Source organism: Phocoena sinus, chromosome 3 (genome assembly GCF_008692025.1).
Source record: "Phocoena sinus isolate mPhoSin1 chromosome 3, mPhoSin1.pri, whole genome shotgun sequence".
In the NCBI taxonomy this organism is placed as follows: domain Eukaryota; kingdom Metazoa; phylum Chordata; class Mammalia; order Artiodactyla; family Phocoenidae; genus Phocoena; species Phocoena sinus.
This window is the reverse complement of record NC_045765.1, coordinates 44,975,377-44,994,248: the sequence shown is the minus strand read 5'-3', so window position 1 is coordinate 44,994,248 and position 18,872 is coordinate 44,975,377. Positions and strand designations below refer to the sequence as shown.

The 18,872-nt window shown below is 37.2% G+C and overlaps 1 protein-coding gene across 12 annotated transcripts in view; it reads right to left on the bottom strand.

Moving 5' to 3' along the window:
- LOC116750808 (zinc finger protein 300) overlaps positions 1-18,872 on the bottom strand; it is an 80,186-nt gene that overhangs the window by 21,098 nt on the left and 40,216 nt on the right. For 2 of the 12 annotated variants that reach the window (XM_032626021.1, XM_032626020.1), the window contains 6 exons: positions 15,955-16,263; positions 15,111-15,237; positions 14,384-14,546; positions 9,290-9,416; positions 8,902-9,024; positions 5,921-7,782 (listed from right to left, as the gene is read on the bottom strand). In XM_032626021.1, coding sequence (XP_032481912.1) covers positions 6,230-7,782; positions 8,902-9,024; positions 9,290-9,416; positions 14,384-14,398 — 1,818 coding nt within the window. In that variant the 5' untranslated portion in view covers positions 14,399-14,546; positions 15,111-15,237; positions 15,955-16,263 and the 3' untranslated portion in view covers positions 5,921-6,229. Of the gene's footprint in view, positions 1-4,986; positions 5,065-5,165; positions 9,025-9,289; positions 9,417-14,119; positions 14,158-14,383; positions 14,560-15,110; positions 15,238-15,947; positions 16,264-18,872 lie in introns of those variants that run through there. The other 10 variants (XM_032626028.1, XM_032626029.1, XM_032626023.1 and 7 more) reach the window with 10 other exon arrangements.

Sequence of the window (18,872 nt, the reverse complement as noted above, 5' to 3'; positions counted from 1 at the left end):
TCCTGTATCTAAGTTTGTGGAGATTTGCTTTGCAATGCTGTAGAAGTTTTCAAAACCAGAGATTCTAAATCCTTTAAAGAATTTTAATAATAAGTGAGTATGGTTTATTGCAAAAAAAAAAGATTAAACACATAAACAAGAACCACTTAAAAATAAATAAATAAATAAACAGAAGGAGCACCTTTGCGCAGGCATCACGAATCATGAACTAGTTCAAAACACAGTCTACAATGGAGAGTGAGGCAAAAGGGGCAGCATAACACAGTGGTCAAGAGTGTAGATTCTGGCATCAGAATATTTGGGTTTGAATTATGATTTCTGATGAATGGAAACTAAGTTACTCTTTGTTTCTGTTTTGCTTTATTTTTGGTATCTTGATTTTCTTTTAGGAATAAAGGAAAGGAATTAAAGACAATTTTTGTTTGTTTGTATGTTTGTTTTCTTTTGACAATGGAAAGTGTGTGCTGACTTTCAAAGCAGCTTTCTGGTTTTAAAATATTGATATCAGCCTTTCTATAAAGATGCTCTCTTATTCGGTCTGGTGAAAAGATTCTGAGAGGAGGGTGTGATGACAATAGCATGCATTGGTAAAGAGATAGGCCATGATGGGTGTGCTGCCTATTACCAACAAGATGATGAAGCTCCTCGTGGTGAGAAAGAAGTGCAGTCCATTAGGAGACTGGAAATGACCTCAGATAACCATCTCAAGGATTACCTGAGATCCCCCACAGCTCCAGATTTGCAAAACTAGCTCCTGGACAGTAACAATGATTTCCTAGAGAATTTTGTAAATTTTCAGTCTCCTCACCAAGTCAGAAATACAGTATTTCTCTATCACAGAAATGTATCAAAATCTCTGCAGTCCAGTTAGAGCACAAGCCATTAAAATGTAGAATCCTTAACTTCCTCTTTTTTCTACCCACAAAATTCTCTTTCTAAGTCACCTTTGCAGATGAACCCTTGATGTATTTTCTCACGTTGATCATTTTTTAAAAAGTTTTTTTTAATGGCCAATTTTAAAGTCTTTTTTTTTTTTTTTTTTAAAGTCTTTTATTGAATTCGTTACAATATTGCTTCTGTTTTATGTTTTTTGGTTTTTTGGCCATGAGGCATGTGGGATCTTAAGCTGTTGCACAGCAAAGGAAACCATAAACAAGACAAAAAGACAACCCTCAGAATGGGAGAAAATATTTGCAAATGAAGCAACTGACAAAGGATTAATCTCCAAAATATACAAGCAGGTCATGCAGCTCAATATCAAAAAAACAAACAACCCAATCCAAAAATGGGTGGAAGACCTAAATAGACACTTCTCCAAAGTAGATATACAGATTACCAACAAACACATGAAAAGATGCTCAACATCACTAATCATTAGAGAAATGAACATCAAAACCATAATGAGATATCACCTCACACTGGTCAGAATGGCCATCATCAAGAAATCTAGAAACAATAAATGTTGGAGAGGGTGTGGAGACAAGGGAACCCTCCTGCACTGTTGGTGGGAATGTAAATTGATACAGCCACTATGGAAAACAGTATGGAGGTTCCTTAAAAAACTAAAAATAGAACTACCATATGATCCCACTACTGGGCATATACCCAGAGAAAACCATAATTCAAAAAGAGACATGTACCACAATGTTCACTGCAGCACTATTTACAGTAGCCAGGACATGGAAGCAACCTAAATGTACATCAACAAATGAATGGATGACGAAGATGTGATACATATATACAATGGAATATTACTCAGCCATAAAACGGAATGAAACTGAGTTACTTGTAATGAGGTGGATGGACCTAGAGTCTGTCATACAGAGTGAAGTAAGTCAGAAAGAGAAAAACAAATACCGTATGCTAACACACATATATGGAATCTAAGAAAAACAAAACAAAACCGGTACCGATGAACCTAGTGGCAGGGCAGGAATAAAGATGCAGACGTAGAGAATGGACTTGAGGACACAGGGGAGGAAGGGGAAGCTGGGACGAAGCGAGAGAGTAGCATTGACATATATACACTACCAAATGTAAACTGGATGACTAGTGGGAAGCTGCTGCATAGTACAGGGAGATCAACTTGTTGCTTTGTGACAACCTAGAGGGGTGGGATAGGGAGGGTGGGAGGGAAGCTCAAGAGGGAGGGGATATAGGGATATATGTATACATATAGCTGATTCACTTTGTTGTACAGCAGAAACTAACACAACACTGTAAAGCAATTATACTCCAATAAATAAATATATAAAAGAAGGGGAAGTTGAGCTTTCACAGATCTTCTGACTATATCTCCTTGAATATTTATCCTGTTGGCATTTTTAGCTTATTAATGTAACTATTTTTAATTTGGTTGAATTTTCATAGCCATTGAAATGGAAAAATATTAAAGCTAAGGAATCAACATAAGAACAGACTTTGTTCATCTATTGTTTTTACTGTTTTAGTAATATTAGTGTTGAAAATTTGAAGTTTGTTTAAGCATACTATAAGCAAAATAATTTAGTAATTCTGCTAACGTGGTTGGGGAACATTATTTTCAGTGTAAGATGAAATACTAGTAAAATATTAAGGATTTTATGAAAAGTATGAATGGAACAGTATAGACTCACAATTTAAAACAGTATGTTCTGATCCCTTTCCAAGTCCACTGAAGGTAGTCTAAACTTAATGACTGGGGTAGTATAACTAGGCATTTTCTTAACACTGTATTTAGAAGAATAGATGTTATTATAATGAACTCTATCAGCTTTTAATGTCATGTTTTGTGGGGTTTTTGTCTTTGAAAAATCTTTGCATAATGAAAGTCACGATTACTTTCTGTTTTCTTCTAGAACTTTAGTTTCCACGTTTACATTTATGCACATGACCTTTTTCACGTTGATTTTTAGATATAGTCTGAGTATGAGCTAGGAATCAAGAGTTTTTTGTATTGCTTTGTTTTTGCATATGGATTTCCAAATGTTCCAGCATTGTTTGTTGAAGACTACCTTCTGTCCATTGAGTTACCTTGACAACCTTGCTAAGAGTCTGTTATTCATATGTGTGGTTTGACTTCTAGACTATATTGTTTCATTGACCTGTCTATTCTTATGCCAATACTATATACTTGATTACTCTAGCTTTATAATAAGCCTTGAAATCAGGTAATATGAGTCTTCTTCTTTCTTTCCAAAGATGTCTTGTTGTTCTAGGTCTTTTGCATTTCCATGTACATTTTTGAATCAGATTGTCGAATTCTACACAAATGTCTGCTGAGATTTTTTGTGGGTGATTGCAATAAATATATAGATCAATTTGAGGAAAACTGATATCTTAACAGTCAATATTGAATCTTTCTATCTGTAAATACAGTATATCTCATTTTTTAAGATATTTTGTGAAACCCATTTATCAGGTCTAGTAGATTTTTTTGTAGTCTTTGAAATCTTCTGTGTAGAAGACCGTGTTATCTGCAAATAAAGACAATTTTATTTTCCTTTCCTGACTGTATGCTCCGCACCCCCCCACTCCACCCCACCCCCCACCTTATTTTGTTTTCCCTACTGCACTGGCTAAGATCACCAGTACAATATTCACTAGGAAGAGCAGAACAGACATCTTTAACATTTCCCAATCTTGGGGCACACATTTAGTCTTTCACCATTAAATATGCTAACTAGATGTTCTATAGATGTCCTTCAACAATTTGAGGGAGCTGCCCTTTATTCCTAGTTGCTGAGTTTTTATTCTAAATTGATGTGGAATTTTTGTCAAATAATTTTCCCCCATCTATAGAAATGACCATATAGTTATTCTTTTTAGGCTATTGGTATGTTGAATTATACCAAAATTTTTTTGTACATTGGACCAAACTTGCATTCTTGAATTAAACTCTATTTAGCCATGATGTACTATTTTTTTCAAAATATTTCTAGACTTGATTTGCAAATAGTCTGTTAAGGATGGTTGTGGCTATGTTCAGGAGAAATACTGGTCACTAATTTTTTTTTTCTTGTAATGTCTGGCTTTAGCATCAGGATAATGGTAGACTCATAAAATATGTCAGGGATCCTTCCTCTTCTCTTTTCTGGAATAGATATTGTAGAATTGGCTTTTTTCTTTTTAATTTACTTGTATTCAAATCTTTTCAATAACTTTTAAGTATCTTTAGAATCTGAATATGCCTAGTGCTTCTTTTTCTTGCCTCATTGCACTGGCTAGCTCCTCTAGTAAAAAGCTGGAAAAAAAAAAAGCTGGTGAAATGTTAAACCAGGAGGTGTTAAATCTGAAATGAGATTTTTATAGAAACACATTATCAGATCAATGAGGCTGCGTAGGAGCTGTAACAGTGGAAGGATCAAATGGGAAGTCTATGAGGTGGGAACTGTGAATCTTTGTTAAACCTATATAAGGTCCATACCTGTCACTATATAAAACCCCCTCTTCACTAAATTTCTCTATATTCCCAATATGATCCCTTGGCCTTCTCATGTCTCCATAAGAGCCAGTTAGGACATCTTCTATGAGGAACCCTCAGAGTAGCCCAACCCATGAGGTGTATACTCTTAGGCCTTCTATCCCAGATCTGAATGGCCAGTTATATCTGATGACAGTGCTATCAACTCAGTGTTAATAATGAGACCAGAAATTTGCCCACACAGATTCCCACATCCCTCTCCATCAGGTATGCCCTCTCCCCTGCAGAGATTCTCACCCAGTTTCATAATAGATAGTTCAGCCATGCAGGAAGGGGATAAGGTGGGCATGAAATGTGAAGGAATCAAGTAGGAACTAAGGGAAGAACAATGTGAACATGGGTAAACCATGTTTTACCATATAGACACCCTCATCCTTGCCAGGTATGCTCTCCTGCAGAGCAGCTCCAGCAGGAGTTCTCATTTTAAGTCGCTCATGCAGGAATATGTGGGACCACAGGAAGGAGGGCAGGAGAAATTTTAGAGGTATTAAGTTCTCAAATCTATGGCAGGCATGAATTCTTACCCCAAGAGTTTTCCTTTGTTAAGTGTCCTCAGTTCCGGGGAGAACAGCTGCAGCTGCAGGACAGGAGTCATAAAGGAACTAAAGTGACATTAGACAGGGTCTTTATGTGCAAACACAACGGCTTATATAAAGGTATGTAAAAAATAATAAAAGTATAATAAAATCTCACTTTAACATACCAGGAATCAAGACTACCATGGCCAAAGACAGTTAAATCAATCAGTCATAGGAATGGGGTACATAAGCAGAGTATCCGGACTGCAAAGCAAGTTCAGATGTATCATGTTACTCTTAGCATCCTGTTATAGGACAATAGAAAGATGAAAAGAACTAATATTAACTGAAAGTGTGCTCTACACTGTACATTTATTTACGAATAAAAAAAAATATTCAGATGGGTAAAGTAGGCTTCCCTGAAGTCACACAATCTTTTGAGTAGTTGAGCCAGGATTAAAACCCAAACCATCTGGTTCAGTACCAAAGTCTTTCCACTATACCAAATTCCCAGTAAGGGAGAGTAAAGAGGAGATTTGGTCAAGAAGCAACAATTTCAAGGTCCAGGGTCCTTCCAGAGATACAGATCAACTTATATGCTTGAGATGGGAAAATGTATAATTATCACCTTTACTGAATCTGATCAACCTATCTTTCCATCTTTGTATAAGAATTTTACATGTATATTTAGGGATCATGTTAAGCAACCCCCCCTTTTTTTTTTTTTGGCTGCTCTGCACAGCTTGCAGGATCTTAGTTCCCTGACCAGGGATTGAACCTGGGTCACAGCAGTGAAAGCACCAAGTCCTACCACCAGGGAACTCCCAAGCCCCTCCTTATTAATACAGTTTCTAGGAATTGATTTTTTTAACTCAAGTTTTTTTCATGTCCTTTATAGGGGATTACTGTACATGGCCAAAATAATGGCAAGCTAATATTAGCAATTTCACAATGTGTTTATTGTTATGGTATAATAAGGAATATGTAATTTGACAATATTTTATATACATAATTTGTTCTACTGACCACTCAGTTCATGACTTTAAAAGCTTTACATGCCATGGTGAAATGTCCTTCATTTATGTAATTATTTCCCATCATCTTTGCTGAGTTAGGTATCACCACACTACAGACACGAATTCTCCTGTAAAATTTTCTCTATAAAGATGTTGTCCACAAATTTATCAAGTTAATCACGTTTCTGTTGTTTATTAAGGCTTGAGCTAATACTGAAAGCTTGTCTGTGTTTTTAGTTTATTATGATTTTACCACTGCTGTGAATTCTCTGATGTACAGTGAGTTGTGATTTCTGGATGAAGGCTTTCCCACATACAACACACTGATAAGGTCTTTCCCCTGTATGAATTCTCTGATGTAAAACAAGGTCTGACTTCTGAGAAAATGCCTTTCCACATTCAGCACATATATAAGGTTTCTCTCCTGTATGAATCCGCTGATGCCCTGGGAGGTGAGACTTTTGAGAGAAGGCTTTCCCACATTCAGTACAAACGTAAGGTTTTTCTCCTGTGTGAATCCTCTGATGTCCAATGAGATGTGATTTCTGACAGAAGGCTTTTCCACATTCACTGCATTTATAGGGCTTTTCTCCAGTATGCGTTCTCTGATGTATAATGAGCTGTGACTTCCGGGAGAAGGTCTTCCCACATGCAGTACATTCGTAAGGTTTCTCCCCAGTATGAATTAACTGGTGTGTAATGAGTTCTGTCTTCCTGCTGAAGGCTTCCTCACATTGAGCACATTTGTAGGGTTTCTCTCCAGTGTGAATCCTTTTATGTATGATGAGGTGGGACTTCTCACAGAAGGCTTTTCCACATTCAGTACACTCATAGGGCTTCTCTCCAGTATGAGCTCTATGATGTATAATCAGCTGTGACTTCTGGGAGAAGGCCTTACCACACTCTCTACATTCATAAGGTTTCTCTCCAGTGTGAATTCTCTGATGTATAATGAGGGGTGATTTCTGGGAGAAGGCTTTCCCACAGTCACTACATTCATATGGTTTTTCCCCAGTATGAACTCTTTGATGTATAATGAGGGATGATTTTTGAGAGAAGGCTTTTCCACATTCAGAACATTCATAAGGTTTCTCCCCAGTATGAATTCTTTGATGTACAATAAGGTGAAACTTCTCACTGAAAGCTTTCCCACATGCACCACAATTGTATGGTTTCTTCCCAGTATGAATTCGTTGATGTACAATGAGCTGTGACTTCTTAGCAAAGGCTTTTCCACATGTAATACATACACAGGTTTTCTCCTTAGTTTCAACATTCTGATACTGAATAAGGGATTGTTTCTTGCTGAAAATGTTTCCACACTCATTATCATCACAGGGAATTACTCGATTGTGAATTTTCTCAAGATCAGGATTGGACACACCATGGATGGACGATTTTCCACATCCAAAACTCTCATCAGGGTTTTTTCCTGAATTGCTCTTATTACAACTAGGTAGGTCAATACTAGATTTCAAGTCATTTTTAAATGCATCACAGTTATGGGGTCTTTGTCTTGAAGTATCTGACCCTATGCATTCTTGAAATATTTTGCCCAATGCATTATATTTGTGGTCTGACTCCACAGTCATTGTTTTGTTGTTGATGACTGTTACTTGCCTGAAAAGTCTGTTTTTCTGACATCTCTGTACGTGGCCATCACCTTGACAGACTTTTAATATGGAGTAAAATGAACCATCCTTTGTGACTCCTTTCAGTATCTTATTATGGAAGGAAACAGACCCCAAAATACATGATTGGGTGTTGTCAAGGTTACTTTTCCTGTCTAAAGGAAAGAAAGATAAAATAAAACAGTCATAAAGAATAATTAACAGAATGCAGAGGAGTATAAAAAATGACTGATCCAATGAAGGTGATGAACTCAAAACTGGGATGAGACAGGCCATTTCATAAGACAGACAGCAAATAGTATGATGAGGGAAATGGTTAGACAAGGATGTTAAAGCGAAATATTTATGGGAAAACTATACCTAAAGGAGATAGAAAACTATCTGAGTTATTATCACTCTAATCTTGGATTACTCTTCTAGAGTCTTCCCATTTCTCCTGCTTTCTGAAGGGAAATGCTTTTCACCTTTCAAATGCGTTTATTTTATAATTTGCTATATATACTTGACTAGTATTATCCTGCCACCACTAGCCAAAGAAACAAGGTCTCTTCTGTATTCAAAATACTTTAACTCTCCTCAGTCTACTTTCTTAAATAACGACTAATACAAACAATAGAAAAACCCAAAATCCTGCTGTGGATTCAGTATCAGATTCACACCAAGAATCCAAGCTTGAATTCCACAGTTCCCCATAAATTCTTTCTCTACATTATCAAATAAAACTAGCAAAGTTCTCCCAGAAAAGCCATATTTCCCTAACTTCAAGGTTTTGTTCATATACTCTTCATGCCCACCCCCCATCAACAGTTTGTCTTCACCTCCCTCTCTCAGCATCATCAATACTCAATATATCTTTCAAAGCAGCTACAGCTGCATGCTCTGAAAAATGCTTTTTCAAATTCTGTTTCGTTTCTTTAGACTCTAATTTTCTCTGAACTTTTAAAAACAGTAGCAGTATTTGACATTTAATTCTGTAATGCAACCTGTGTTCTTAGAAGGAATTTGCCTTCTATTGCCTATTAAGCCTTTTCATAAAATGCATTAAATATATATTAACTATATTAAACAAATATATATTTAATACATAATATATACATATACAATCAATAAGAAATAGCTATCCCCTATAAAGGTTCACAGTTATTTAATTAATTATTTGTTGAATGCCTAGTAAATTCTCAGCATAGGAACAAAGAATAAGAGAATTCACTAAGGAGAGAAACATAAGCCTCAGGCATCAATCAATTAAAAAAAAAACCTGATATTTCACTTCCCTTGTCGCCCATCTGCCTGATCTTCATATGGATAGATCCAATTTGGTATGTCTCTCTTTATGATCCATGGATCTTCTCCTTGTTCCAACTTGGAGATGACATCTGGTTTGGAAACTGGATGCCCTATTAAATGGAAATCAAAAAAAAAAAAAAATGGAAATCAGAGGACCTGGGATAGACTGCACAGAAGGCAAAAGAGAAGGTGCAGTTTAAGGAGGTCTACAATGAAGTAGTACATTTGGCCCTCAGCAAAGTAACGACCTCCATTGGGGAAGGTACGAAGATTATAAAAGTCATTATATATGTCAGGAACCACCTAACCACAGAGACTGATAAGGAAAGGCACTTGATTGGACAAGTCTGAGTTATACAGGGAAGTCATCCTTACCCATTGAGACCAGGTGGCTGTAGTTCTCCAGCATCACATCCCTGTACAGGGTCTTCTGAGCAGGGTCCAGTTGCTGCCACTCCTCCTGGGTGAAATCCACAGCCACATCCTTGAATGATACTAACCCCTGTAACAGTATATTCCTGTTAATCTAAAGTGATCATTCTTATCATCTCTAATATAGTATGCAAAACTATACCTACATCTAGTTTTGTATCAGAGTATTTGGGAGAACCAATGCAAAATCCTGCCTTTGGCAAGAAGACCCAGACAGTACAGGAAAACAGAAGAGGTAAATCATAAAATGCCTACCTAATACAAATGGTAATTTAAGGGCAGCATTAAAGCAGCTGAGAGGAATTTTGGAAAACAATTCAAGTATGTAATAATAAGGAAACAATTACTTAAATTTGATGGAATAATATACAGCTCTTTCAACATGTGGAAATACATGAAAGAATAAATGAAAAAAACAGCATAAGTTAATATGTACACACTGAATGTAACTATGAAAATGTATCTCTGTGCACTAATAAATTAGAAAAGAAATAGCATTACATAAAGATTTGAGTTTAATATAAAAAAACATACAGCTGAGAGGAAGATGTATTATTCAATGAATAGTACTGAAACAACTGGACAGTTAACAGGAAAAGAATAATGTTGAAGCCATATGTTAGAGGCTGAATTGCATACCCTGAAAATTCATAAGTTGAAGTCCTAACCCCTAGTACCTCAGAATGTGACCTTATTTGGAAATAGGGTTACTGCAGATGTAATTAGTTATATGAGGTTATTAGGGTGGACCCTAACCCAATATGACTGAGGTCGACATCAAAAGGAGAAATCTGAACAGAGAGAGACACACACACAGAGGGAAGACAGTATGAAGAGACATGAGGAGAAGATAGTTATCTACAAGCCAAAGAGAGAGACTTGGAACAGATCCTTCTCTCACAGCCCTCAGAAGGAACCAGCCTTGCTGATACCTTAAGTTTTGACTTCTAGTCTCCAGAACTGTGACACAAAAAATTTCTGTTGTTTAACCCACACAGTGTGTGGTATTCTGTTAGGGCAGCCCTAGCTGCCATAATAAAATACATCAATTATAACTAATACAATGATATCTTATGTCTTGGAAAAGAGAAAAATATATATTCTGGATGGAGTAAAAATTTAAACTCTAAAAATACCCAAAATTATATAACAACAAAACAAAACCTGGCTGGGAAGATTTTTATTAATAATTTTTTTTAATGTATTTATTTTTGGCTGCATTGGGTCTTTGTTGCTGCACGCAGGCTTTCTCTAGTTACTGGGAGCAGGGGCTATTCTTCCTCGTGGTGCACGGGCTTCTCATCGCGGTGGCTTCTCTTGTTGTGGAGCATGGGCTCTAAGGGTCACAGACTTCAGCAGTTGTGGCACGTGGGCTCAGCAGTTGTGGCTCGCAGGCTCTTGGGCGCAGGCTCAGTAGTTGTGGCGCATGGGCTTAGGTGCTCCGCAGCATGTGGGATCTTCCTGGACCAGGGCTCGAACCCATGTCCCCTGCATTGGCAGGCATGTTCTTAACCACTGCGCCACGAGGGAAGCCCTTTATTAATAATTATAGAGAAGGATTTTTAAAGTATAACATATAAAAAAGAGAAAAGCCGCATTTAGAGAATCAGAGAATGTCAGAGTTCTTGAAGATTCTAATCCAATCCCCTCATTTCATAGGAAAGAAATCTTAGCTTCTTCTAAATCTAACAGTTCTCCTATATATATGCAATAGTTAGGAATATAATGAAATACATCAATTATAACAGCAATATATTGAAAAACACACTTAAGAAATATGCAGATAACATTCACGAGAAAACTATAACAAATTATTGACATGACACTGAAATAAAGGACTTGGGTAACTGCAGAGCCAGAGGTGTTTCTGGAGGGTAAACTGACTATTTTAATTATGCCACCATTATGTATGTTCATAATAGTGGAATCTGAGTGATTTGTATTATTTTAAACTACTTTGAGAGTTTTCCCCTAATTATTCCATTATTATCAAATATTGCTTTCAGAATGAAAAAAAAATTAAATATCAACATTCCCCTGCTTAAAAGACTCCTTTGGGTCCATCCTTGCATATATAATTAGTCTCATCTCAATCATCTCAATGTTAAGGTTTCTCTCACCCCACATCAAGTCTCATATTCACACCATCAAGCTGCCAAGCATTCAGTTTGTTCCCATAACAACCCCTTTAGTTTTCCCACTTTACATATGAGAGAATTGAGGATTACAGTGGTTAAGTCACTTCTTGCCAGAGGTTACACTGAATATATGACTGATTAACTGTCAAATTTAAAAGCTGGTGTCCTGACTCAGTAGCTGGGTTCTTGACCACTGTACTTATTCCACAATGCCTTCCTTGATACTGTAAACAAGACCTTTTATATTTTATTACCTTAATGCCATCTTCAGACAAACTTGCCATGAGACACCCTCCGCTTTAGTTTTCCTCAAATTCTCAGCCTTTTCTACTTTTTCAAATGCTGTTTCCTACCCTCATCCTACTTCCTTCATGATCCAGAGTTTAATAATCTTTTAAGACTCTTATCCTTGACTTATTTATAAAGCTGGCTGCTCCCCCTTATCGACTATAAAAGTCCCTTGCTCCCATGTCTATTATAGAGCTTTTATGTGTTAATGTTAGTTTCCACATCTGTTCACCCCATTTTTCTCTGCATTCTTCCCAAGAACCATGTGTAACTCTTGAGATATTTCACAGCCAGCCAGCACCTGTGACATATATTGACTACTCAAGAAATGTTTGCTAAAAAGGAATGAATGAAAATTATAGAGAATAAAATAAATTTCATGCTTAGTTAAGAACAGTTTTGTGCACTGTCAATAATATTCTTGTGATCTAAAGAACAGTAACATGTGGAAGATAAATGTAGAATGTAGAGGGAAACCATTCTGTTAAGAAAATTAATAAACGTAATGCTGACATTCTAACTTTGCTTTATCAATGATACTAGAATGCTTTAATATACTAAATATGTATAAATTTTGTTAATTTTGAGTAAAATAGTGCATAATCAGTGGAAAATTGTACTTTCCAATCAGCTACAAGCAATTTTTACTGCTTGAGTGACTGGACGAATGGAAGAGATGGAGGAAATGGAAGGGGAGTAGGTGTTAAGAGGGAGAAAAGAAAGATAGATATGTATGAAAATGATGACTTCACTTCTGGACTGTATGGAAAAAATATAAATCTTTCTTCCTGAGCTAATAAGCAAGTTAATTAGCCATGATAGTTGGATTTATTGGGCCAATAAAAAATCCATTTTCATCTTTAAAGCAGCTCTAACAGAAATATAAAGCCAACCAGATAAGTAATTTTAAATTTTCTAGTAGCAACATTCAAAAAATTGTTTTCAATAATATATGTTTATCCCAGTATATTCAAAATATCATTTCAACACGTAATCAATCTTTAAAAATTATTAATGAATTTCTGCAATTATATCTTCAAAACCCACTATGTACTTTACACTCAAAGCACACTTCAATTCAGACTAGCCAATTTCAAGTGCTCAATAACCACATGAGATATTGGACAGCACAGCTCCAAAGCTACTGAGACCCAAAAAGGAAAAACACCTGTCTTTTCACAATAGAACTCATTTGTTAAGCTCCACTGTAAAATATACATAAGAACTCCTAATGCAAAAGCTGATTCCAAGATTTGACAATAATAATGATTATATAATAATAATAGCTAATACTTAAATATAAAACAAACCATTCCCAGTTACTGTTCTAAGTGTGGTTTTTACTCAATTTCCACAACAACCCTATGAGGATTACAATCTCCATTTTACAGATGAAGAAACAATTCCAGTCCACAGGGTATATTATGGATCTGCTAAAATAATAAAGGAGAATTCTATATACCAGCATAGGAAGATATTCAAAATACATACAAAAATTTTTATACTGGACAGTAAAGTTAAAAATCAAGTTGCAAAACAGAATGTTTACTATAACATTATTTTTCCCCAAAAAAGGAACAAGAAAGTAAGAGACACCCCTGGCACTGGTACTATTACACATGTACGCTCCATCACAAGGTTAGAAACAAATGGTTAATACTGATAATCTCAGGAGGAGGGGAGTTTAAGTTAAAAGGTACCTCAGTGTTTAAATTTTTATCTTTTTATATAGTTAAAGATTTTTATACCGTATATATAGTGAATATTGGCAGGGAGAAAAAAATAACAGACTGTTAAAAACAGAAACACAGAGAAGGAACTAGCCCCAAGTTAGACAGTAATCCTACAAAATCTGAAACCATAGTAAAGGGTACAGAGCTTCAGTGACCCTTGCTCTCCAAAGCTCTGCCAGACAATTATATTTCAAGAACTACTTTTTGAAAGAAATATGTATTTTGGAAGACCATTCAAAATGTATCCATCCTATATTATCTAGACTTTATCGGTAGAGAAAGCTGGCCAATAGGAAGCCTCTATAATCAATCTGGTCCTCTAAAGAAGAGGTCAACAAACTTTTTCAGTAAAGTATATATTTTCAGCATTGCAGGCCATATGGTGCCATTGTACTACAAAAAAAGCCATAGACAATATGTAAACAAATGGCATGGCTGTGTTGCCAATAAAACTTTATTTACAAAAACAGTTGGAGAACTGAATTTAGGCAATAGTTTGATGACTCCAGTTCTAAAGGATAAAGTTAAGGAGTTTGGCTATGACATTATGATAACTTCCCTCTAAAAGAAATCATTCTGTGATACAGCTACAAGAAATTTATAATTGCATTTACCACAGGAGTGTTGGTGAGAACACTGCACACTCCACCACCTAGAGAAAGACCCAAAAATGAAATCTTAGTCTTATATGGCAAGAAATAATTTCTTCCCATGGGAAATGTATCTGTCTACATATTACCTAGCAACTATTTCTAGGTCTGGATCTTTATTTTGGCTGTCTTTCCCTGATCCTAATTTTAGCTATCTTTATTTTTCCATTTGATTGTATGAAGAACCAAAATAAGAAATTTAAGAAATTAAAAATTAAAGAAACTCACCTGGGACTTCATCATTTTCTGTTCTCTTCTAAAAAGGTAGATGCCTGAAAAGGCAAAATTGGTGATCAGAAGGATGTTTTCACAGATCAGACGCAGACTGCAGGTTCCACATTCACCAGTCTAGAAGCAACTACCACAGAAGTGAGGTAGATGTTAGGCCAACCTGTGGGAGAAGACTGTTCGGTCTTTATACAAAGATCAGCACGTATCATGTGAAAGAAGTCCTCTTGTGACTGCATACTATGATCATACAGAACTTGGACAAGGTTTTTTAATTTAATTGTATAGATGTGAATATATGTTTCCTGTTGATTTATTAACAATTTATTTTCTCCACTATGAACCAGCAATTCCACTCTAATGTTTTCATAAGGCAATACACACACACACACACACACACACACACACACACACACACAAAGATGAAGCTCCCCGGCAATAAGAATGGGTAATGAGCAAATGAAAAACTGAGGAATGTATTCCCTTATTCCCCAGAAAGGATTCAGCCGCTGAATTCTAATAATCTCCCAAGAGCTCTCATATTTTCCTTCAACTCAGCAGACTTTCCTGCCAATCAATATTCATGGACCAAAATGTTCATTTTAAGATGTTTTCCATTTACATTTTTATTGCTGATTTCAACAGTATGGTTGTCTGCATAGAAAAATGGTGGTATGTTGGAACCACTGATACAACGGAATATACCCTAACGTAAGAAGGTACATACCTGGGAAATCCTTCTCAGTCCCAGAAGGAGTCAGGTAGGTAAGACTTAACTGGTTCAGAGGAAGTGGGTGCTCCCATGATAGACAGACTGTTTTATATGGGGTATTCCAGGCTTTGTCAAAATAGATCTGGAAGGAAACAACCAGGAGAAATAGTCATACTTATCTCTGGGTACCCAAGAGGTGTTCAATAAATGTTTCTTGAATAAATATAAAATGATTTCAATAAACTTAGAAAGAGGTAGGACGAAAATCACACTTTTCATAATAATCCTATCTTTTTTGATTTGTTTGGTCTTGTTTCAAAATGATCATTTTTATGCGGGGCACCAGACTAAGGGCATAATGGTTGAGAAGAGATTTGACCTTTAAGGTTGCATATGACCTGTGGAAATTTTAATGTATGTAAAAAACAGTAGGGATGATCATCAAGATTCCCTGATCCCGTTACTGCTCCCTCCAAATCTCTGAATCCTCGGACCTAGCAATCACATACCCCACAGATCTGCCCCATGCCCACCACATCATTGACTGCCACATGGATGCCCTCATCATTTAGTCCACAGCCTCCCTCACCAATCACTGATTCCTCAGAGTCCCCTAAATCCCTGCCCCAGTCATCACCAGTCAGTCCCCCTACACACCATTTCTGATCCCACAGACAACCCCGTCACTGACACACCGTTATCCAATTACTAACCTCACAGCTCACCCCATCCTTGACTCCCAAATAAGCCCAACCCTAATCCTACATACCTTCCCCACCAGTGACTTCATCAGTCTCCAATCACTGACACTCACGGACCCCTCCCGTCCCATTACCAATCCAAAAGACTCACTCCTCACCACACATGTCCGCCTTCTGACCTGCAGTTCCGTTATCAGATCTAGAAACGCCCGTCACGGCTTAACCCGGGACAGCTGTCACATCCATAGCGGCGAACTCTCCCGCTTCCTGTCTGGGTGAGCAAAGCACTGGGCTCCCGGGCCTGCGCTGTTCGGTACCGGGCAGCTTTGCCCACTCCGCACCCTGGGCGGCTTTGTTCAGGAGGCAATATGGCCGCTCCCATGCGCTGTGTCTCAGTGGGAACTGCCATCTTGAGAGGCCGGCCGGTTCCGTACAAGCAGAGGAATTCGGTTTATTCGGAGGCCGGGCTGTACCACCGCGGCAGCGAGGGGAGGGGGAACAGATGACATAAAGGAGAATTATACAAACCAGTAACATGCAAAATTTTGCAGAGAGATTTTATAGGAGGACTGGGTAAGAAGTTTGAGTGAATGTCCTCTATTAGAAAGCTTCATTTGGTGGAAGAGGAAGAATTTGGAACAGTAAAATATTCTCATTGGAGACTTTACCTAAAAGTGTTTGTAAATGGCACAGCCCTCTACCGGGAGATTTTACTTTCTGAGAGGGGTGAAAACGTGGAATGGAGATTCCACTGTGGGAAAAGGGGGTCAGAGTGATGGAAGAGTTCACTGAGGAGCAGAGAAAGAGGACACACAGAAATAATGAACTTTACGCTAAAAACGATTATATGGAATTCTCTAGGGGAAACTACTACTACTGCAGTAACAAGTTGCAGAGGCCGACTGAAGAAAATAAAGTGAGAGGGAAGAGGAGATGAGAATCAGAGACTAGGAGAAAACAAGAATAATGGGGGAAGGAGAAGCTTGTGGAGACAGAGAGATGGGAAACTTAAGCGTGAAAAATGGAAGCACAGGAACAGAAATGGGAAACCGGGAGACTGAGACCGAGAAGGAGGAGACTAAAACAACAGAAGGAAAGAAAAGAGAGGAAGAGAGTGAGGAGGTTAGACTTCAGGGGAAAAAATCACTTGATTAAAAAAAAAAAGAACCAACGAAACACTTATCATAACCTTTACCTTACATCAAGCTTTTTTACTTAAAAAAAAGGCATACTAACAAACTGATGTTTCCTGTACATAAATAGATACAATTTGGAATCATCATAGATTTCACAACAAGCCATGATTTCTGGCTTGTGTGTAATTAAATGAGCAGCAATTTTACATTAGCAGTTTTGTTTCCCATGTCAAATAAAAACATGTCTGGATTTAGATATGAAGAGATTTTATTCAGAAAGATTATTGCAATAGGGAGAATGCACCAATCTCAGACAGCTGCAAGCACCTCACAAAATCAAACAGAAAAAGGCTTTTCTTTAGTAGGGAGGTGTAAGAAGGGTTAGCAGGAACTTTCAAGAGATGGAGGTGTGCAAGTGGCAAAACCAGGGTACTTTAACAGGAAATGTTTCTAGGGTCTTCGGATTCTGAGAGTAAGCAGCTGAGGGAGGATGTTGTGCATATCCTTACCCTTTAATGTATGTTTAAACTTGGGGGCAAGCCAAAATTTAGGAGTATGAGGGGAGGAAAAAGGCCTAAAATTTCGTCAAGACAAAGAAGAGGGTCAGAAATGGGCAACCAACAGCACTCCAATTTAAACTTCCACAGTTACATCAATCTTTATTGAACATCTTGTGCGTAAGACACTGTAGTCACTCACTGTGTTATGCACCAACGGTATAGTAATGATTAATTCAGAATCCTAAAGCAGTGATACCAGTGGAAGTTGATATGGGAAGGGATCAGATTGTGCAGAGCCATGTAGAAATTGTGAAAATGTTAGCTCTTTATCCTAAGCATGATGGGAAGCTGTCCTTATTTTAATATTTAATTTAAAAAGAAGGTAGAGAGGAGTCCTCTCCTATAATAAAAGAAATAAAAATTAAAGCCACAGTAATTTACTATTTCTCATCTATTACCTTGTTAAAAAAAAAGTATTCTTAGTTTGGAAATACACAGTGTTAGTAGAGTCACGGGAACCTGGAATTCTCATATATTACTCATGGGACAGAAAAATGGTATAGCCCCTATACAGAAGATTTGGCAATAGTTAACAAAACTATATGTATTCATTATCTATTGCTGTGTAACAAATTACCTGAAATTTAGCAGTCTGAAACTATATATATTGTTGTAGTTAACTGTTTCATAGTTTCTGTGATTGGAGAATGTGGGAATAGCTTAGCTGGGTGGTTCAGGTCTAGTCTGTCATGAGGTTGCAGTCAAGCTGTCAGCCAGGGCTGCAATTATTTCAAGGCTGAACTGGAGGAGGATATGCTTCTAAACTCGATCAAGTAGCTGATGACAAGCCTCAGAATTTCAATTTCCAAGCTCAGTTATTCACCATGGGGGAATTTCCTTCGGCTACTCTATTATCCCCATGACATGGTAGGGGTCTTCCCTCTCAAGCCTCCCTCCTAGTATGGAAGCGGGCTTCTACCCACACCAGTGAGTCAAGGGAAAGATAGTGAGAGAGCATACACAAGATAGAAGCCATAGTCTTCTTATAACCTAAATTAAAAATGACATCTCATTACTTCTTTTGTATTCTATTTCCTGAAAGTGAATCACTAAGGGTGCCCACAATCAAATGAATGGGAATTGAGCTCTACCTCTTAAGGGGAGGATTATCAAAGCGTCTAAAACCACAACACTACATGTAAGCTTTTGCCTTTTAACTCAGAAACTCCATTCCAGGAATATATCCCAAATACACATTGGCAAAAAAAAAAAAAAGTTACTCATTGCGCTACTATTTTTAATACCAAAAGACATCAGTCAACCCGAACATCTGCTAACAGGTCTAGCTGTATAAATTACAGTATACACACAAAACAGTACTATTCAGCTGTAAGAGAGAGACAGAGAGAAGTGTCTCTATGTACTAATATGGAGGTAACT